The sequence below is a fragment of the Lycium barbarum genome, chromosome 2 (genome assembly GCF_019175385.1).
Source record: "Lycium barbarum isolate Lr01 chromosome 2, ASM1917538v2, whole genome shotgun sequence".
In the NCBI taxonomy this organism is placed as follows: Eukaryota; Viridiplantae; Streptophyta; class Magnoliopsida; order Solanales; family Solanaceae; genus Lycium; species Lycium barbarum.
Genome location: NC_083338.1, coordinates 1,483,844 through 1,507,389, shown reverse-complemented (window position 1 = coordinate 1,507,389; position 23,546 = coordinate 1,483,844). Strand labels below are relative to the sequence as shown.

The following is a 23,546-nucleotide window of genomic DNA, read 5'->3' as shown; positions in this document are numbered from 1 at the left end:
TCATTTGCTCTTCTCTTATTGCACCAGGAATATTCACACCTTTTGTTATTCAGCATGCCTAACCCCAGATCATCAACATATTGCTGAAAATCCCTCACCTCAACTAGCTGCACAGATCCACCATGTAATCTATCCTCCACATGTAGCATAGTGTTGAAATCTGCCACTATTAACCAAGGTGCATTGACAGATGGTTCGATGGATAGCAATTGGTTCCAAATAGGTTGTCCATCTGCAATGGTGTGTAAGCCATAAATAAATGTTATAAAGCAGGAAAAGCTGGAATTTCTATCATGTATCTGGCAATGAATCATTTGAGATGTAGTCAGCATAGTAGCAACTGTCACTTGTGTAGATCTCCAGCAAACCCATAACCTTCCATTTGGAGCATAGTCATAATTGGTAGAGAATTCCCATCCTCTACCAAAGTGTTGTTGAATTTGTCCTGCTTTTGACCTTTTAACTCTAGTTTCACTTATACCAATAATATCCATTTTATTCTTTAGCAAAAAGGAGTTCATCTCCCTTTGCTTAAAGGGCCTACTCAACCCTCTAATATTCCAAGATGTTATTATCATTTGAGGGGTGGGTTATCAGTAGGAGTAATCCCTTTGATACTCAATTGTGGTGCCCCTATCTGTACTTGATCTGGAGCTTCACTACTAGTAGTATGTGCAATATCCACTCTCTGCTCTTCTTGCACCTCCTTAATTCTAAGAGTATCATTTCCGTTCTTTGAGGCTAGGATGACATATTCTAGGTCACTCAAAGCCTTCATAGTACTTGCTTCAGTTGGTTCAGGAGCCACCCTCTTACCTTTATCCACCATTTCAGATGTTTGCTGCATAGTTTGGTTCTCCTGTGGCTTTGATTTCCACTTCACTTTTTCCTTTTTCTTCCTTCTCTTCTTGTGTTTGGCTGGTTCCTGATAAGTATCGACTTTGTCTTTGCAATCCCCCGTATAATGCCTAAAGCGACAACACTCTAAACAGAATTTGGGCATCCATTCATATTCTACAGCCTGTTCGAACACTTCCCTAGTAGGATTTTTAATGTTCAGGTCTAGTGGAAGTGGTTGGGACACATCTATCTCAATAAGGACTCGAGCATACGAAATCCTATCACTAGGAGCAGTAAGTTTATCAGTACAGACAGGTTTACCCAACAAACTCCCAATTTGACCTATATTTTCTTCAATCCAATATTGCAATGGTAATCCGGGAAATTGCACCCACAGAGGAATTATTCTCATGGATTATTTTTTCACCTCAAAATCAGGAACCCAATCAGTAAGCACCATAGGTCGATTGTGAAATGTATATGGGCCATTTTCTACAATATCAAGTTTATCCTCTGTCGAAGCAAATCGGAATATGAAATAACCGTCATTGTGGAGAAAAACCTTAGGTGTAGCAACAATATTCCAAACCCCATACACAAAGTTAAGCATCTCCTTGAAAGGCGGATTTCCCCCTACAACATAGCCTATCAAAGCACACTCCCACTTGCGGCATTGTTCAACTATTTTGTTAGGGTTTAATTTTGCTACCTTAACCCCATCCTTCAACTCAAGAGAGTAGAAATTGAGTTTCATACCTTGGTGTACAGAGCGATTTCCTTTGACAATATCCGCAATTGTTGGAATCGGAGCAGCCCCACCAGCAGAGTAGGTGAGTTTCCGTGCTGCTGTAGCAATCTCTATTTCGACTTCTGGTGGTTTAGGTGCCGCTGTTGTTGTCTTCGTCGGAGCCTGTAGGATCTCCGGCATATGATCAATACTTGTCTGTTTCGTCACCGTTCGAACACTTCCTCTTTCTGGTAAAAATTGTGACAATTGAACTGGTTAGAGCTTCTGGGGAATGCCATTCTCTGGTGTAATCATGCGTTCATTAGTGGTCTGAGTGGTCGGGGTCTTCTGAGCCAGAGGAGGGGGTTGTTTCTGTCGAGCCATGGTGCAGGCGTACAATAGCAAGCCTTTGCTTATCGTGCCCCTATAGAGCTTTTCGTTAACGCGCGCTCCTCCCTTCGTTCTTCTTATTTTAATACCAAAGTTAAAACCACTAATACCTTCCCTTAGTATCTTTCATCTAGTGGATCATTCACCTATTATTCCTACAATGTCTACGAGAATCAAGTTCTAAGTTGTGTGGCGACAAATTTAAGATTTGAATTTTATGAATTTGAGATGCTATTGAATTAATTGACCATTTGAGTTACAAGAATTGAAATTTCATATTTTTTTAAGATCTGAGTAAAAATATTGGATTATGCTGAATCCGTAGCTAATACTATATATCTGCCCCCTAGTGGGCTGGTTGAGTTTTAATTTCTACTCTCCTCACGACATAAAAAGTATTTACTGTCACACCCCGACTTTACTAGGGTGTGATGGGCACCCGACCCCACATACGGAGCCGAGCGAACCCGCAGACCCTGATTACACACCTAAATTTTTTTGAATTCTGAAAGTCACTTACAAATAAAATTCATATTGTGCTTTCGAAATCTTCTGCTTCCTATTTCCAGAATTTAACAAAATCTGTAATGATACAAAATTTATTATGAGACACACACAATGACATATCGGCTGATGAAGCCACTTACAGACTGACTATCATTACCCACGACGCTGTCTGCAAAGTCTCTAATACTGATCAGACATCACAGCATACATACTCTGATTCGGCAGCACTCCTGGAGGAAATGGAGCCCGCCAATCCACTGGATTATCTTCAGCTAATCTCGTCTATCCACTTGTGGGTACCTGCGCGGCATGAAACGCAGCCCCCGAAGAACAGGGGGTCAGTACGGATATGTACTGAGTATGTAAGGCATGAGTACAGAAAATATAACCGTGACTGAAATAGACAGAACAACGTACAAAAAGCTTATCCAGAAATATCAAACGCTTATCGCTTTTCTTTTCCAGATACGAATCATACTTACTCCTCTCGTATGCCAAACAGATTACAGAACGTACAAATTACTTAAGTGACATCATACAGCAGACGGAATACAGAATATACGGAAGGTCAGAATACTTACTCTCCAACGTAAGTCATATATATCAGAATCTGATATCATAGCACATACGCGGCAGCCCCGGGGACATATACCACACCGGGGCAAGTACCATATCATACAGACGATAACCTCGGGGACAAATAACACGCCGAGGGACGGTCACATCATATCATATACATAGTGGCCTCGGGGACAGATAACACGCCGAGGAACCGGTGAACAATGCCAATGAATGCGCACGATAACATAGGAGCGTGGCTGCCACTCCTGCGTTTGGCGCCACAACACATCTCACTTCCAGAAGTTTTTCTCCGATCTCCGTCACACATCACAACATAACCACGGTACCCGGGGGCGGGCAGATAACACAGCACCCCGAGCCCGGACACATCATACTTCGTAACATAACCTCGGTAACCGGGGACGGACATATAACACGGTACCTCGGAACCGGACCCATCATACTTCGGAATTCATTTATGGAACCCGGCCCTCAACAGAGGACCCGGCGAACCATCCGCACGATACATACCGGCCCGGGACTCGATGAAGGAAATCATAACATATGCACGAGCAGAGTCGTGAGAAACTAAATGCACATAATTCAGACTCAATAGCTTAATCAAACATATTCTCCGAATATCCATAACAGATTACTTATTACCGAATACTTTATGTCAAGTTACCTTTATCAGAATATTTCTATCAAAGTGCTTATATCGCTTTTACTCAATCAGATTACATTTTTTCAGGTTACTGCATCAGATTCCTTATAACCGATTACTTAGGTCTGAATACATATATCAAAGGATTATGACAGAATACTTATCGACATATGAAGGCCCAGAACAAGTCTCGGGTCAATCGGAGTTAGTATACAAAAGTTACGAGCGTTCGAAGTACAAAACGCTCTACAATCATTTCAGAAGCTTTTCTTGGAAAACCAGAGCCGTAATCAGGTTAACTACCTTTTAGACATGATTATGGATCAAACCAAATAGAACCCTTGGAATCATACGTACGTATCAAAGACTGTCAGAGACTCGCTGGAATCATCAAATGTGCCATCAGACTTACAGAATCCTTTTAGAGACATATTCCGTGGAAGTTAGAGACATTAAATCTTCAGAACTCTTTTAGAAACACATTTCTTTATACTTATCTCGTTACTGAATCGTATCATGGGCTCGATCATGTCAGACATACCTATATCAGAAGTGACTCAGAATCGTAGGCAGACTCAAGAACATATTAAACAGAACTTCAGAGGCAAATCCCCTTCGAGTATCATATGGACCAAATCAAATATAACTTTTAGGGTCTTATGTACATACCAAAGTATATTAAAGACTCAGTGGAATAGTTAAACGTACTATCGTTGGAAATCAAGATGTTAATCATACCAATTATCTTTCGAATGCCGTTTAGAACATATCAAATAAAGCTTTGGACATTTACGCATACAGAGCTTTTTAGGGACAAAACTCAGAATTCAAGAGTAGAATTTCCCCGAGGTACATATCGTATCATACCTTATGTAGCTCTAAGACATGCCAAAAGAAAAGAAGGGTAAGCCTTACATACCTGAGTCGCGACCAACTCGTTACACTTGTTCATCCAACTTGTCAATCTACGTCCAAAAGGATTCATCCATTCGTTAGACTCGTTGTCACCTACTTGTCTTAATCTTTCAAACACGTTTACTTATGTTTTGCCGGAATTTCGGCAGCATCTCCCCTGTAAATGTACCAATCCCGAGAATAAGGCTCGGCCCCAAATCAACAACAACCATCCGGGAATTTAACCCGGCCAAACTATCAACAATACCAACAATTATTCTAACAACACTTCAACATTCAATTCTATCCAATTCAATCCAATCCAATTCAATTCAATTCAATTCAATTCATCCCAATTAATGCATACCTCCACCCGAAATCTCACAACACCACCAAAGTCAACAACGCATTATTTCCTTCCAAATTTATCAGTTACATCAACAATCCATACATTGATAAATTTATTCTTACAAGTATAAGAACCACATTAACATCACACTAACTTTTCCAATAATTCACAAACGATTTCCATTTCATTCCAAACCGTCAAATCTTCAATCAACATCATAGAGTTCGCTACAACAACAACTAAAATATCAAATAGAATCAATTCATCATAACTTGCCAAACCACCTTCTCATTCGTCCACCACAACTACAAACATATTTTTATGAATTTTCATCCATTCCTATACATTACAACAATAACCAAGATACTAAATAAAATTAATTCATTCTCCCCTACACAACATCACATACACACGGCCAACTACACAAGCACACGGCCACAACTTCAACATACATGTTTTCATGTTTTTCATTCATTTACACATACTACAACATACACAAATATCCATAACATATAAAAGAGGATGAATTCATACCTTTTTCCTTCAACCCTCCACTTAGCCATGATTTGTAACTTGCAAGAATACATGTTCTTCTTGCCCCAACAATTGCCTCATGTTAAAGAGGACCTTCCAATCACTTGGAAGACCACAAGAAAATATTTTTGGATCAACTTCCATGGCCTCCCCTTTTTTTTTTCCTTGCCATGGCCGAACCTCTCTACTCCTCTCTTCTTCTTTCTTTTGTTTTTCTTGTTCTTTCTTTCTCTTGAATAAAATGATGACTTCTCCCACATATATATGCATATATAATTCTTGCACTCATGTGAGGGGCACATGCCCATTTTCTAAATTTTTCTAGAAATTTCCTTCTTTTTCTTGAATTTTTCTAAAATGGCCAAAGAAGACTAATTGTCTTTCTTATATAAACTTTAGTCCATTTATTTTTATTATTATTTATAATTAACCCCCCTTCTCCATTTTCTAGAGTTTTCTTCTTTTTTTTTTTTGAAAATTAATAAGGATGCCCCTTTTGTCTTCCCATGCAAGCTTTGGCCTTTTCAAGACTTTTCTTGAACTCTTGCAAGATTACTATTTTGCCCCTAGCCTTTTACAATATTACCATGAACTATTTTGTGAATTTTTCCTTTTTGCCCTTAACCTTTCTCAATATTTCCATACTGGTAATGTTCGTAAATAATATTCATAACCACTTGTACATTAAAATAATTTTGGAAGATGGTCATTCCCTTAGCTTTGCCACGACTTCCTTGAAATATCCGAACGTATAAAATACGGGATATAACATTTACATAAAAACTTTTAATTCCCTCGTAGTTTCTGGACACATGCATTGCACGTGCCTTACTTGAGAGTACTCGCATTGGAGCACAACCTAATCCAACATTTTACCAGCAAAGGTGGAGCCTGGATTTGAAGCTTGTGGGTTCGAGGTTCTAATTCTTCAACATTGCTGGTTTCAAATTAATAATTTGGACATATTTGACAAAAAAAATTAATACAAATATATAGTTAGGACCAAAGCTACTGGTTTCGGCCGAACTCACTCCCAAAGGGGTAGCTTCGCCCCTGCTTACCCAGGAAGTCTCACTTTGACTAAAGAGCTCACTATTAGAAGAGACTTTATTCCTAAGACTCGAACGTGAAATTTCTGACTAAGGATGAAGGGATACCTATCACCCATCACCCATCACAACTTCGATATTTTCTCTTCTGTTTATATACTTCTTACAAAAATTTCAAGCAAACTTAAAAAAAAAAAAAAAAGGAGAAAAAATGGATGACTAATAAAAAAGGCTGCTAAACAGGCCGTCTAGTGGTATAAATTCGTCTTAAAAAAAGTTGGATAACTGTTCTGCGCCGAAACTAAGACATAACTTGAATCTCAGTGAAAAAAGAATAAGAAGACAAAAAGGAACACTCACAAAGTTCGATCCTCAGAGCACCGAGTGTTCAGAATTCGCTGAATTTTGAGTCGCAACAAGAGATCGTCAGGGCAAACTGATGATCAGCTGCTGTAAAAGTTGTAGAAACTGAGTGATGAGGCAGAGAGAAATGGGAGATAATTATATTAATAAGTGTTTTGGAGAGAAGTCAACAAGAGGAAAGAAGTGAAGAAGGATTTGTTGAAAGATTTTTTGTGTGAATTTTTTAAAAGATAGGCTTAAAAACATCTATGAAAGACATTGAAAGGGCGCGCCACGGGATGGATTGAATATAAATTGATTAAAATGAACTGAGTTAATAAATATATGCAGATCAATGATCTAAACGTTCAATATACTAGTATGGATATTTTCCAATTAATTATGTCTCTAACACGCCTTTTCATGTGTAAGTAAACGTTTTTCTCGTGGTTCAAGCAAAGATAAATCTCTTTTTGTAATACAACTTCAATACTTATATCTACTTTAATACCATATTAAATATGTATATCATTCATTTAAAATTTTGACTTTAAGAAGGTACCGCTTTTACACTACTTTCTGGACACGTGTGTTACACGCGCATTGCACGTGCGTCTCATGTTAATTAATATATTCTAAGAAGCTAGTTCCTATGTTTACCAAAATATAAAAGGGAAAATTTCAGAAATATAAAATTTGCTCACTTACATTGCAAAGAAAAGCCCAAACTTACATGGCAAAGCTTTAGCCCAAAAACACTTTTATATAGTGTTATACACTTATATATAAAAAGACAGGTATATTTTGTATATAGGTGTATAATGTGTAGGTATATACACTAAACAATATTATTATACATGAAAATAAGCATGTATACACATTTATACACAATTACACAAATATTGTTTAATGTGTAGGTACATACACTAAAAAATATACAACAACAACAACAACAACCCAGTGAAATCCCACATCGTGGGGTCTGGGGAGGGTAGAGTGTACGCAGACCTTACTCCTACCAACGTAGGACGGCTGTTTCCGAAAATACACTAAAAAATATAATTATACAATATTATACACGAAAAAAAGCACTTATACATATTTATACACAATTATACAATATTGTATAAATAGGTATAAACATGGGTGGACTGGTTACATTTTGTATATGGGTGTATAAACATGTATAATAGTGAATAAGAGGTGTGTATACATATATATACGATATTATGCGATTATACACCACTACCCCGGTTTCTCCACCTCCATCAACTTGCCTACCGTCGGCGTGACATGAGATTTCTCACCTGAACTCATCATCAGAGCTCCGCCGCTGCTCCATCTCCGGCCAAACAACCTTGACCAAACCCAACACCACCAATGGTTCTCATTCGCCGTCAATGTCTGTTTGCCAGCGACGTAGTGGTGGTCGGAGGTTGCCTTTGTTCACCGGAGTAGTGAAGAAGACAAAGAGAGGCTTCTAACAATGTCTAGCTACCTGGCAAAATAGATCTAGAGTTTCGGTAGTAGGAGGAGGCGGAGGAGAGAGAGGAGGCAAACTAGATCTAGGGTTTGTCGAGGAGAGAGAGAGAGAGAGAGAGAGAGGAGTGGGTCATTTTTTGTAAGATTTAGAAATATGGGTCAATTTTGATAGCATTGTTACCCCCATTAACATATAGCATAATTATCTCATTATAAAATAATGTTTATCAAGAGACTTATTTGTAATTACCTAATAAATCACTTACATGTGTAAACACCTTTTATAAAGTGAGCTCGTAGAAATTAAAACTCAACCAACCCACTAGGGGCAGATATATAGTATTAACTACAGATTCAGCTGAATCCAATGTTTTTGACTTAGATCTTAAAAATATTAAATTTCGAATCCAATAGCTCAAATGGTAAATTAATTCAGTGGCATCTCGAATTCATAAGATTCAAATCTTAAATTTGTCGCCACATAGCTTAGAACTTGATTCTAGTAGATATTATTGTAGGAATAATAGGCGAATGATCCACTCGATGAAAGACACTAAGGGGTCTTTTGGTATAGGTATCAGAGAAAATGATACTGGTATTAGCTTTGGTATTATTTAATCTCTTGTTTGGTAGTGTTTTCAACCTTTACTTATTAGTTATATGTTTGGTAGTGTTTTCAACCTTTACTTATTAGTTATATAAGCCCTATTCAGTACTATTCTTATACATAGTAAACCATGACACTAACAATACCAGTACTATTCCTATTTTAATATGCCTTATCCTATACCATTCCTATTCTAATACACCACATTCATTTAAGGACAAAGGTGCAAATGTACCCCTCAACTTTGCGATTTAGAGCAGATATACCCCTCGTTAAAAAAGTGATGTATATATACCCCTGCCGTTATAAAACGATGCAAATATACCCGTGCCGTTACAAAATGGTGCAAATATACCCTTTTCGCTGACTGATTTTTTTTTTAAAAAGATCAATTAGGTTATTTTTTAATTAAAAAAATGTCATGTGACTTTAAAAAAAAGTCTACCCATTTTTTTTTTTTTGAGTAGACATACTTTTGTAAAGCCACATAGTAATTTTTTTCCTGATGAGACGGGTTTGATTCATTTTTAAAAAATGGGTAGAATTATTTTTTTTAAGTCATAGAGATATTTTCTTAAACGAACGATACCCGACACACAAGAAAAAAAATTACCATGGCTTTACAAAAATATGTCTACTAAAAAAAAATAGGTAGACTTCTTTTAAAGTTACGTGACATTTTTTTTTAATTAAAAAATAACCTAAATGATTTAAAAAAAAAAACTCCCATTAGCGAAAAGAGTATATTTGCGCCATTTTGTAACGGTAGGAGTATATATACACCACTTTTGTAACGAGGGTATGTCTGCTCTAAATCGCAAAATTGAGGGGTACATTTGCACCTTTGCCCTTCATTTAATGCAACAAACGAGTTAGTCTGATAAAACAATAATGTCAGCATAACTTATCTCATCCCACCATTACTACTCTTATACACTCTCCAAATTAAACAACCCCTAACAACCGAAAAGGAGTGGGTAAATTGGTCCTCTTTCTTTTAAGTCAACCCGATCATAGTTAATCTTTACTTTTGCAGGTTTTATACAAACACTTCAAGACCAGTGAACTTAGCGATCGTTTTTCATACAACGGAGTGGCTCTCTCTCTCTCTCTCTCTCTCTCTCTCTCTCTCTCTATATATATATATATATATATATATATATATATATATATATATATATATACACATAGTTTTCTACTCAGTAGTATTCGCATTGGAGTGGAGATTAATCCAAAATTCTACCGGGGAGTACCACTTTGACTAAAGAGCTCACTATCAAAAGAGACTTTATTTCTAAGACTCGAACGCGATTTCTGACTAAGGATGAAGGAATGCCTATCATCCATCACAACATCGAGAATTTTCTCTTCTGTTATATACTTCTTACAAAAATCTCAAGTAATTAAACTTTCTAAAAAAAAGAAAAAAGAAAGGAGAACACATTGGATAACTAACATAAAAGGCCGCTAGACACGCCATCTAGTGCTATAAATTCCTCGGGATAAAAAAAAAAAAAAAAGGAGAGCAAGAGACTAATCCGGATTCGTGCTGGGAACTCCTATTGAGAATGCAGAGCTCACTATCAAATGGAATTTATTTTCCAAGTGTCCGTTAAGGACAGATAGATACTTACCACCCCATGATTTTCTCTTTTGTTCATATATTCCTCACCAAACTTCCGAGTAGAACTTTTTAAAGAAAAAAGAATTGGATAACTGTTTTGTGCCGAAGCTAAGACATAATTGCATATCAGTGAAAACTGTTGTAAAACCTCATACAATCTACACAAGATCACAAGTGAATCATTTAACAACAACAACAATTGCACGTCTCAGTCCTAAATAAGTTGGGGTCGACATCTAGGAAACATAATCAGAAGGAAAAGAAAAAAAGGAACACTCACAAAGTCCTCTGAGCACTGAGTGCTCTGAATTTGCCGGATTTTGAGTCGCAAAGAGAGATCGGCGCTGCAAAATGATCAGTTGCTGTCAATGTTTTAGAAACAGAGTGATGAGGCTGCAGAGAGAATAGAAAAGAAAATGAAGGAATAAAAAAGAAGTAAAAGATTTGATGAATGAATGAAACTCGAAATGATAAGAGTGAATGTATTAATATGAGTTTGTGAGAGAGAAGTCAACAAGAGGGAATGAAGTCGGTTTGTTGGAAAGATTGTTTGTGTGAATTTTTCAAAAGTTAAAAATACAGTAACAGCAATGAAAGACTTTTAAAAGATAAATCTCTTTTTGTAATACAACTTCAACACTTATATTTGCTTTAATACCATATCATATATGGATATCATTTATTTAAAATTTTAACTTTAAGAAGGTACCACTTTTATTTACATTAGTTTCTGGACACATGCTTTGCATTTGAAGAGGAAAATTACAAACTCAAAGTGAAGAACAATTAGTTTATTCAAATGATTTTATTATTGTATATTTAGAAAGAGAAAAGGGTCAAATTGCCCTGAACTATCGAAAATGGGCCAATTTTACCCCCCGTTTGTAAATGGGGTCATATATACCCCTACCGTTAGTAAATTAGGGCATATATACCCCTAAAAGTTAACGAGGAAAGGACACAAATGGCCACTAGGCCATAAATAATCTCACACACTGGCTCATCTATTCCCAAACCCAAAAATTAGCCCATAAACTATTTCCATCCGCTAGTCAAAATCTGTAGCAAGTCTTTTGTGGCGACTTTGCGACTAAAAGTTGCCACAAAAGATTTAAAAAGCCTCCGGTAAAAGCCCAGACGCTTTAAAAAAAAAAGAGACTTTTTGTGGCGACTAAAGGGATGCTACAGAAAAATCAGGCTTTTTGGCAATTTAAAAAGTCGCCACCAAAGGTTAAACATTCTAAAACACGTATAATATGTGTATATTTAGTAAGAAATATCCCAAAAAACTCTGAGGCAATTTTTGTATATAATATGTATCATTTGTGTATAAAAATATGTATCAGTACCTATCTGTAATGTATAGAAACTACATAAAATATGAATCACTAAGGTATGTATCATTTTTGTATATAATATGTACCATTTGTGTATATAATGTGTATTGTAGAATAGAAAATTGTATCGTTTTTGTATATAATATGTATCATTTTTGTATAGAAAGTGTATATATAATTCCAACATGTGTATATAAATTGTATCAGTCTTGTATAGAAAGTGTATCATACGTATAAAAAATATATCATAGAAACCGTATCATTGTGGTATATAATATGCATCACTATTGTATATGTAAAAAAAAAATATATCATATCATTATTGTATAATGTGTGTATAATAAATGTATAATTATCGTATAATTTATGTATAATAAATGTATGATTAATTCCAGCATATGTATATAAACTGTATCATTCTTGTATATAAAGTGTATAATTAATTCCAGCATATGTATATAAACTGCATCATTCTTGTATATAAATTGTGTAATTAATTCCTGCATATGTAAATAAACAAATTGTATCGTTCTTGTATATAAAGTGTATATATGATTCCAACATATGTATATAAAAATGTATCATTCTCGTATATTTGTTACTAAATATACACATATTATACATATTTTGGGATATTTCTTACTAAATATACACATTATACTCCCTTTGTCCCAAAAAGATTGTCCTCCTTTGCTTTTTAATTTGTCCCAGAAAGATTGTACCCTTTCTATATTTAGAAACAATTTAAATTTATGAGATGATTTACAGCCACACAAATATCTAAGGCTTATTTTGGACCACATATTTCAAAAGTCTTCCTTTATTTCTTAAACATTGTGCCAATCAAAAGAAGACAATCTTTTTGGGATGGAGGGAGTACATGTTTTGGGATATTTAACCTTTAGTGGCGACCTTTTTAATTGCCACTAAAAAGCCTAATTTTAATTGTCACTTAGTCGCCACAAAAGTCTTTTTTTTAAGCGTCTGGGCTATTGGGTCGGCCAGCCTTGACATTATTTTGGGTTGGCCGGCCAATTTTTAGCATTAATTTGGGCCTCCCGGACAGCCTGTGGTATTAAGCCCAAATATTGGTCAAATGTGTGATTAGTTTGGCTGACTGGACACAAAGTATCCTTTTCCCAAAGTTAACAAACCTCCATGTCATTATTTGACCCATTTTAAACTTATTTATGAGGTGACATGGACTGCCACGTTGGAATAAACCCACCCCACCTTTTATAATATCTTATATCTTTTTGTTCATGTTAAAAAACACCTCACTGGTTTTGTCTCTTCCTAAATAATCTCTTTCTTCTGTGACTAAAAATTACAGCCTTACTCTGTTTGAACTCAAATCTCACTAAAAAAACGATGACTATAATCTTCTCACATTTGCACGCTAAAGTTGGCCTGAAATCCCTCAATGAGTATTTCGCTGGCAAAAAATATATTTATGGATAAACAATAAGATTTACATAAACTCTCTTGAAATTTTTATGGAAACTTTTTACTAAAATTTTAGCTTTGATGATGATTATGCAGAGATCAATTAACGAAGGATGATATTAAGGCACATGGAGCAGTTTTTTAATAATCCAATTCGGATCTTTATCCAATGCTTGCTAGTGGTACCAATCTTGTTACGATTTGCAGCCTCATGGATTATAATTTGAACCAACCCACTTATTATATGCCATAGTTGGATGCTAGTCTCCAGCTGCTTTGCTGCTCCAAAATGTGATATTCTCAAATGGATATATGTTTGAATACTAATGAAATAGGTTACAAACAATGTCACCATGGTATGGTGTTCTCCAAAATTGTCGAAATTACTTACTGCAACCGGAACATTTCTTTAAATTATAAAAACCTCTCTCATTTTCTTAAATTCCTTATTCAATCAACTTAAGACACGTAAAATGAAACAAACTGAAATAATAATGTTCTAGTCAACCATTTTGTGAGGGTTAGAATATAATATTTTCAAGGTCTTCCACTTTATGACTTTAGTTAAATATACTCTTTTTGTAAGTATACGATCACAAAATTTAATAGCTTCTCGCACTTTCTTAAATTCCTTATTCAATCAAATTAAGACATATAAAGTGAAACAAATACAATAACGTTCTAGTCAACCATTTTGTGGGGGGGGGGGGGGGGGGGGTTAGAGTATAATATTTTCAAAGTCTTCCACTAAGAACTTTGGATAAATATGCTCTTTTGGTGAGTATACGATCACAAAATTTAAAAGTCACTCTGACTTTCTTAAATTCCTTGTTCAATCAAATTAAGACTCATAAAATGAAACGGAGAAAATAATGTTCAAGTCAATCATTTTGTTGAGGGGGGGGGGAGGGGGGAGGGGCCTAGAGTATAATATTTCAAAGTCTTCCACTTAGAACTTTAGATAAATATGCTCTTTTTTAAATATAAGATCACAAAATTTAAGTCAATTTAAGTCTCTCCCATTTTCTTAAATTCCTGATTCAATCAACTTAAGACGCATAAAATGAAACTGAGAGATTAATATTCAAGTCAACCATTTTGTGGGAGCTAGAATGTAATATTTTCAAAGTCTTCCGCTTTAGGACTTTGGATAAATATGTTCTTTTTTTTTTAAGTATAAGATCACAAAATTTAAAAGCTTCTCCCACTTACTTAAATTCCTTATTCAATCAAATTAAGACACATAAAATGAAACTGAGAGAATACTGTTCAAGTCACCATTTTGTAGGGGCTAGAGTGTAATATTTTCAAAGTCTTCCACTTTAATACGCTCTTTTTTTGAAGTATATCTTACGCTGCTGGTCCAAGGAATTGGATATTTATGTGATGACACAACATGCATGTCGCAGAAAGTCATTTTTGTTCATAATAGAAGTTTCTTTTATCAACTTAATTTACACGTTGCTTCAGTATTCTTAACAAACCAAACTTTCTACGAACAAAAAGATTATATAGTTTGTCATCACGAGGGCAAATCAGACTATCAGAAAAGCTACAGTATATGTTGATCACAGGGGTGTCTATATCTATTAACTGAACAATTAACCTTGAGGATCAACAAGTTAAAGTGAAAATGAATATTATTTAACAATAATTAAGTGTTAAAAAGTGTATATACAAGACATATTTCTTATATTCATTGATTTTGTGTAAACATCTCATGCGGATACTTTTTTTACCACCAAACCAGTGAACTCTACTTCACGACATAGACACAGCCCACACTGAAAATAGGCCAACTGAAGTTTTTTTTTTTTTTTTTTTGGAGGAAATGGTATAGAATAGCCACTTACAATTTGAAACTAAGAAAATAATTTATCAATTTTAATGGAGATTATGTAGAAATATGTTCTCTAAAGTCTATCCGTTTTTGTGTACTTCTATGCGGCAAATTAGAAGAGGAAACGAAGAAATACTAACAAGGTGCCAGCGATGGCAATGATGCTTATATGACTCTCTTGAAATGACCTCGCCAATCCGAAATCAGCAATCTTTGCTCGGAGCCTCGCGTCCAACAGGATATTGCTTGCTTTTATGTTTCTGTGAATTATTCGAGTCTTTGTGTTCTCGTGGAGGTATACCAAACCTTCTGCACTCCGTATAATTATCTCCAATCTTTGCTCCCAGTTTAGAGCTTTACCTTTGACAGGGTCTGTCAAATTTTAAGGTTAGAATCAAGATATGTGACAAAGTCATTGTGCTGGTTAATGGTTATGTGAAAACACATCATTTATAGCTTGTTTTGCGACACTTACAAAAACTACTTATTTTAGAAAGTACCTTTGAAGTAAGCCCGACACTTTGTGCTTGTACTTATCCCCATTAATTGTTTCTATTGTTAATAGAAGGTTGCTAGACCTACTGTCTAGTGGTATAAATTCGCTAAAAAAATTTGTTGTGTTTGAATAATGAATTTGAAAATCACTTTTGCCAATATTGGAGCAACAATTTGTTCTTGGCCAACATGTTTCAAAAGTGCTTCCGGAGAAAAACTACTTTTTCAGCTTTTGCTACTACTCGGAAGCACTTAAATTTTGCCTAAAAGCTTGGCTATACACCTCAACTCTAAAAAATAAGCACCATTAGCTTCCCAGAAGTTTGGCTAAACAGATCATCAGTATAATACAAAGTCAGTTACTTACCGAAAATGAAGCAATCGAGTCTCTGGTTAGGGAGGAACTCATATACAAGAAGGCTATCCGGTCCTGAGCAGTTGCATCCCAATAGTCGTACCAAATTCTTGTGCTTGACTCTACTGATTATGTTAACCTTGTCATGAAAATCTGCAGCTCTGTGTTTGTTATTGGAGAATAGCCTTTTGACACCGATTTCTCTCCCATCTGCCAAAACACCTGGCAACAAATCTTGCCTTAGACTTGGTTTAACGTGAACACTTGTAGTATTGCATTAGTATTATGGACTGTAATCGAATTGAAGTTAAGTTGTTATCTTATTCGAATAGATAAGCAAAGTATAAATACAGTACATCACGGTGCTAACTAAGGAAAGAAATGAAAAGGATTCCTAATCTGTCCTACAAATCCCTAAAAATCTGCTCCTTAACTATGGTTATGTACATTACCAATAATGAGTCTATATAGATTCTGTAATACTCCCCCTCAAGCTGGAGCATATATATTGATCATGCCCAGCTTGTTCCACAGATAATTAACTTGAGTTCCATTCAAAGCCTTTGTGAGCAAATCAGCTAGTTGCTCTCTTATCTTCACGTATCCAGTGGAAATCAAGTTTTCTTGAATCTTCTCACGAATAAAGTGACAATCAATCTTAATATGTTTAATTCTTTCATGATACACCGAAACTGAGGCAATATAAAGAGTAGATTGATTATCACACCAAAGTTTTGCTGGTGTATGATGCTTAAACCCAATTTCAGTTAAGAGATGATGTATCCACATAATCTCACATGAAGATTGTGACATAGCTCTATATTCGGATTCTGCACTGGATCGAGACACTAACACTTTGCTTCTTACTCCTCCATGCTACCAGATTCCCTCCAACAAAGACACAATAGCCTATAGTGGATCTTCTATCAACGTTGGATCCAACATAATCGGCATCTGCGAAACACTCAGTACGGGTATAGTTGTGATTGCTATACAATATGTCAAGTCCAGAAGCTCCTTTCAAGTAATATAGAATCTGTTCCAAAGTTTCCCAATGTTTGACCGTAGGTGCAGACATGAACTGACTAACTACACTTATCGCAAAAGAAATATCTGGACGAGTTGCAGTAAGGTAGTTTAACTTTTCAACCAACCTTCTATATCTCTCCGGATCATAAAAAATATCACCATCATCTTTCATAAGAAGTACACCGGGAACCATAGGAGTACTGCAGGGTTTGGCTGCCAACTTTCCAGTGTCTGCAAGAAGGTCAAGAATATACTTCCTCTAAAATAGAAAAATTCCCTTGTTGCTTCTAGCGACTTCCACTCCTAAGAAGTATTTCAGTTGTACCAAGTCTTTCGTGTTAAATTTAGTATGCAATAAAGACTTGAGAGAAGATATTTGCATGATCACTTCCTGTAATAGCAATATCATCAACGTATGCAACAAGGAGAATAGTTCCAGCCGATGATTGCTTGTAGAAGATTGAATGATCACACTTGCTCTTTTTCAGTCCAAACTCCTGAACTGCCTCACTAAATTTTCCAAACTAAGCCCGGGGGCTCTGATTCAAACCATACAAGGACTTCTTCAAATGACAGACTATCCCATACTCCCATTGAGCAATAAAATCGGGTGGTTGCTTCATGTACACTTCTTCTTGAAGATCACCATGAAGAAACACATTCTTGATATCCAACTGATGTAAAGGCCAAGTCTCAGAAACAACTAGAGAAATGAACAAGCAGATAGAAGTCAGTTTGGCAACCGGAGAGAATGTGTCAGAATAATCCACTCCATAAGTCTGAGCATACCCTTTAGCTACAAGCATGGCTTTAAGTCTTACCACAAAACCATCTGGATTAAATTAAGTTGTGAATTGTAACACCCCGCATCTTGGAACTGAGTTTAAGCTCATATCATTAGAGTTCTAATGGAAACACTGAAGGTTTGAACGTTTTGCGAAAATGGTTGATAGGCCTATTTTGGGCAGCAAAACCTCCTTGATCGGTTTGGAATTTTGGAAAGTACTATCAATGAAGTTGTAGTATGTAGAAATACCTTTCTAACGATATAAGGACCAAGCTAATCAGATATCGGAGCAAGGAGATATGATCGTCTCATGTCCAAGTTTTCAGTTTCAGTTTTCATCATGTTATTCCATGTCCCATGTTGTTTCTTTCGGTTGCTTTACATACCAGTACATTCAATGTGCTGACGTCCCCTTTTATTGCCCGGGGGCCTGCATTTCACAATGCAGGTACTGATATACAGGACGACACATCTACTCAGTAGGACAACATTCGTATCAGCTTATTGGTGAGCCCCATCTCATTCGGGATTTAGTCAACTTTTGTTTTATGATTAATTATGCATCTAAAGGTATGCTGGGGGCCTTGTCCCAGTAAGTATGTTTTCCAGTCAGACTCATGATAGAGGTTTCATAGACTAGACAAGTCAGTTATGTCATGTCAGACATTCGGAGTCATATAGCCATTTTGGCTCATTCATGTTATTTCCGCACTCATGTTTAAACAAGTATTTTTATTAAGTATTATGACTTACTACGTTTTATAAAGGCTCATCATGCATTCACGTTATATTTCTGCTCATGTATGCCTCATGATAGTTCAGCAAGCCATGTGGTTCGCTCGGTCACATGCAGTCAGGCACCGAGTGCCGTGTTACGTCCAGGCCATGGTTCGGGGCGTGACAAAGCTTGATATCAGAGCCTAGGTTCAAGTGTCTTAGGGAGTCTATGAAACCGTGTCCAGTGGGGTCACTTTTATATGTGTGTGCGCGCCACACATATAAACAGTTGACCACCAAGACATTTAGGATTGTCTCATTTCTTTCTACTCTAGATCGTGCCATGAAGCTTAGAGAAATAAGAAACTTCTCTTCCTCTCGAATTACGTACGTTTCGAATGTGCAGGAAATGAACAAAAAATTCAAGGTCCAAGTAAGGACGTTTACCCATAGGGGGTACAATTGTGTAGTACTTACTGGTAACAAATGAGACTTCAAGTGCTATTGAAAGTGGAATACAATGTAAGTTACCCGAGAAGGGGTGTAGTGGAATGAATGGTATGTTGAATGATAATGATGTTCTTGAGAAGGGAGAATGGAATACAATAGGGAGATGATATCAGAGAAATTGGAAAAGGAGCTAAGTCAACAGGAAAAAGGTAAATCATGGAGGATCTCAAGGAAGTGGTGGTAGACAGTTTTCTACCGAAGGTCATCAGGACCCACTCCATCTGCAGTTAAAGATTGAAAAGGAAAATAAACAGGAAAGTGTAACAGGTATAGTTTGAGTTGGACATATGAGGTAAGTTCATCATTTTTATACTGTTGTCGACATTGGGAACCCTGTGTGGCTACGATATGATATGGTATATGTATATATGTTGGCCTTGTGAGGCATTGTTGGTATTTCCTGCGTGCAGGTTTTAGGATAGTAAGAAATACAGAGGAAACTCTGTCAAATTTTTCCTAGAAATAGAAGGAGAATAAGATATAAGTTCGTAATATGTCTGGAAAAGCCATGTCAACAATAATGATAAGATTTGACTAAGTTACGAGTACGGCTAACCTTGAGAAATATGATTTGATTTCCTATTCAGATGAACACCTTGAGTGGGTGACAGTTCAGATACATCCGAATGTGTGTTAGAAACCAAGGGCTTAAGTTAAGTTCAGAGTAGAGTGATTAGTGGAATAAGAAACCAGCTAAGCCGTAAAAGAGCAAACTACAGAAGAATAGCTTTTAAGAGTTGTCAAAAAGGGGTTGTCCTAATATTTACAGTGTGAGCAGAGTTAAGTCGTTAAGATGGAGTATGCCAGTTATGAATACAGTAGCAACCCTTTCATGTAAGTAAATTTAGTTTTTCCCCATGAGAAATTGCTCAGATGTGAGTAAAAAAAAAATCGTCAGTGTTGTAGAGTACAAAGAAATTATAGAAGATAAGGAATGTTAATTGCAATCCCATCAAAAGAGAAGAATTTATAAGTATAAGATGTTAGCCTTGGTCTAAGGGGGAGATGCATAAATCGCTAGTAAGTCCAGCGAGATAATTGAAGACCCGAATGGTTAGTATGAGATATGAAGAACCTCAGTTCAGTTAAGTTGCCATAATGAGATAGTCTCCATAAGGAATATGCCTCATCTTAGAGGAAACCCGAAGTGAGTTCAACTTAATTTGGTTGGTGTGATAATGAGGACTCATATAGCCGGTCCTTAACTTGTTTGGGACTAAGAAGTAGTTGTTATTGTTGCAAAGTCTGATTACTTACCAAATATGAAGCGATCAAGACTCTGGTTAGGGAGGAACTCGTATACAAGAAGGCTTTCTGGTCCTGAGCAGCTGCATCCCAATAACCTTACCAAATTTTTGTGCTCGACGCTACTGATTATGTTAACCTCATTATAAAAATTTGCAGCTCTGTGTTTGTTGTTGAAGAACAGCCTTTTGACAGCAATCTCTCTCCCATCTGCCAAAACACCCTGCAACAAATCGTGCCTCAGACTAGTTTTAAAGAGAACACTTCTAGTATTGCATTAGTATGATGGACAATTAACTACTTCAAAACATATTGATTTGCACTACATTCATCCATTACGCACCTTATAAACCGTGCCAAATCCACCTTACCCGAGCTTGTTGGCCTCTTCAAATGACCCTGTGGCTTTGTCAAGTGTTGAATACTTGAAGTTCAAGCTATTGTCATGAAGGATCTTCACTAAGTTTTTCGCATCATTTGCGCCTGACAAGTTCAAAGTTTCCAGGAAAAGCAGACCATAACACCTCAAGTTAATTCTTGGAAACTATTTCCATTACGGTTGTGTGCAGCTAGAAATTTTTGCTATTTTCTGCTTTTACTGAACCAGTTTTAGCGTAAAGATACAAAATATGTTCATAATCGATATCATAAATGACTTATATAACTAATACTAGCACAGAAGGATTTACCTTTTCTCTTCTTCTGGATTTGCTTGTTTTTCCAAACATAAATACCAATGACAACACCTATTCCCAAAATGAGCATGGAACTTACAATGACGATGACAATGACTGCAACTGTTCCTGCAATATGATCATTCGAAAGTAAAAAAAGACCATTTATCAGCAAAATTACTTTTTCAACAGTGTTATCAAAGCAAAAGCGCAAAAAAACTCTAAGGTCCGTCGGGGCTTTAAGCGCAAAGCGCAAATAAAGCGTGGGCCTTAATGAAGAGGGCTCAAATGGAGAAAAAATAAAAGTATGTACATGTAGTTCAAGACTAATAATTATAAGCATGAATAATAAATATATGGACAAAGCAATTGACAAAAATTTTGATAAGGTGAAGTAGCAATTGTGTAGTGTCCCCTTTCAGGATTACGTTCATTGGCAAGGAAAAATATGCCTTAGAGCTAGAGCCTTGATGACGACACTGAAGCGTCCGTTAAGCGAGGTGGATGGCTTAACATATTTTGCACCTCTCTTCAGGGCTTCTGTGCGCTTTAAGCTTGCCTTTTGACAACACTGTTTTTCAGTCCATAAATAACAGGTAAACCTGGACAAAAAAGCGTAAAGATACCTCCTGATGATAAGCCTCCACCGGTGGAAATAGCATTGAGAAAATTTATATTGGAATACCTCATGAAGCATCCGGTGTAGAGTGCTCTGCCTTCCGACCAAGGCAAGCATCCCAACATGGAGGCAGATGCATTTTGCAAGCACATTGTGCAGGAATTTGTGCTCAGCGTCCTCCAACAATTAGCAAGAACATAAGCTGTCTCGTTGGAAGGACCAGGCACTGACACTTGAGCATGCCCGTAGTCATTATTACTTGGTGCATTTGCAACTGCTTGTTGAATGGCTTGCCTAGCATTAGAAGTAGCAAAATTAGCTCATGAAAATATGAACCACCCAAGTTTGGGCTGGTGATTGACCCGCCCATTTATTAGATCAGTCCATCAAAAAAATGGGCTGATTTGTAACCTAAATTGACCCATGATAAATCTTGTAAAAAATATTTCAAAAGATTTTTTTTTTCGTTTGATATGTTATTAAAAAAAATAGTTTTATTAGAGACTAAAAAATATAAAAAACAAAGAAATAAATTAAAATTTAGCAAGAGTTAGGCTTGGTTGGTTTATGACCCACTTTTTAGCCCAACCCATTTCAATCGCCCATTTATTAACTCAATCCATTTTGGCCTGTCCAAATTCAGCTCAACTGGCTTATTTGACACCCTTACCTAGCATTCTGTTGGAACAATGAACCCTTTGTGGTCCTGTTTCCGCATACACGCCTGTCCTCTGGACCTAAATACTGGTCATAGAACGTGTAATTCTCTACTCGCATAAAACATCCATCAAGATAAATTCGCCCTCCGTTATAAGGGAAGCACAAGGGAAGAGCATTTCGGGCGTTAGCATAACATAATACGCAGTCGGTTAACGAAAGATCACCATAGCATTGGGCAAGTCCATGGTTAGTATCTGGTCCAGTGCCAGTAACTGCTACTCCATATCCTCTAGTTCTCATTTGTTGGCTTATAGTTTCCATAGTAGCAACAAAATTTGGAGCGAAAATCGTTGTGTCATGCTCGCGTTGGTTTCCACATATGATCTGGACCGTCTGGGATCTTGGTTCAGACACTGATGTATCTGGTAGGAACAACACAACGAAGAAGAGACTACAAAAAACTGAAGGGGCTGGTATCTCTATTTTGCCAAATGAACTGTACAACATAGAAAAGAATGTGAGAGGACTAATTGAAGTACTAAAAATGATAAAAGTAAGAAAGATTGAATGACTAAAAACTCTGAAAGATTATAATTATTCATTGTGAATACAACTCTACAAATGAATATTAATCTACAAGATGGTGATAGTTCAGGTAGGAAAAGGGAACAACTGATAGTTGGGTGTAAAACTCGCAAAAAGGTGTTAGCTCAGGTGTGTTTTAACCATTAACTCTTTTTTTATAAAAATTCATCGATATAGTATTAAATTAATTAATATTTTTTTATTAATTTTTAAATATAGACAAGTTTAATATGTTCAGTGGTTGAGCAAACTAACAGTTTTAAATATTTAGTATGCAGATCTTGATATTCATAAATATATTTAGATTCAGACATTTTAATCTAAATTAGAAAAGGGGTCTTAGCCAACTTCATTGAATGTCATAATACTTCAAGACCCCTAAATTTGGCACCATTTATTTGATGTACGACTCAAATTATTTTTTATCCTAATTATGCCACTATAATTGACTATTCCTTAGTATTTACCCCCTAAATGGATACCTATCACCCATCACAACGCCTATGATTTTCTCTTCTGTTCATATACTTCTTACGAAAAAAAAAAAAAGGAGAACAAGACGAATAACTAATTAACAAAAGCCGCTAGACACGCCGCCCGTCAGTGGTATAAATTCGTCTAAATAAAGTTGGATAACTTTTCTACGCTGGAACTAAGACATAACTTGCATCTCAGTG

The 23,546-nt window shown here is 36.3% G+C and overlaps 1 protein-coding gene, 1 long non-coding RNA gene and 1 pseudogene across 2 annotated transcripts; all 3 read right to left on the bottom strand.

The window, feature by feature from the left end:
- Window positions 1-574: 574 nt before the first annotated feature.
- On the bottom strand, window positions 575-1,252 carry LOC132624308 (uncharacterized). The gene has a single exon (XM_060339108.1). The coding sequence runs from the start codon at window positions 1,250-1,252 to the stop codon at window positions 575-577; it is 678 nt and encodes a 225-aa protein (XP_060195091.1).
- Window positions 1,253-2,276: 1,024 nt separating this feature from the next.
- LOC132625685 (uncharacterized) lies at window positions 2,277-11,097 on the bottom strand. The gene is made up of 3 exons (XR_009576966.1): window positions 10,851-11,097; window positions 4,609-6,965; window positions 2,277-2,764 (listed from the first exon to the last, which is right to left on the bottom strand). It is a non-coding gene; the product is annotated as an uncharacterized LOC132625685 (long non-coding RNA).
- A 3,803-nt stretch (window positions 11,098-14,900) lies between these two features.
- On the bottom strand, window positions 14,901-22,620 carry LOC132629202 (cysteine-rich receptor-like protein kinase 2; annotated as a pseudogene).
- Window positions 22,621-23,546: the final 926 nt, after the last annotated feature.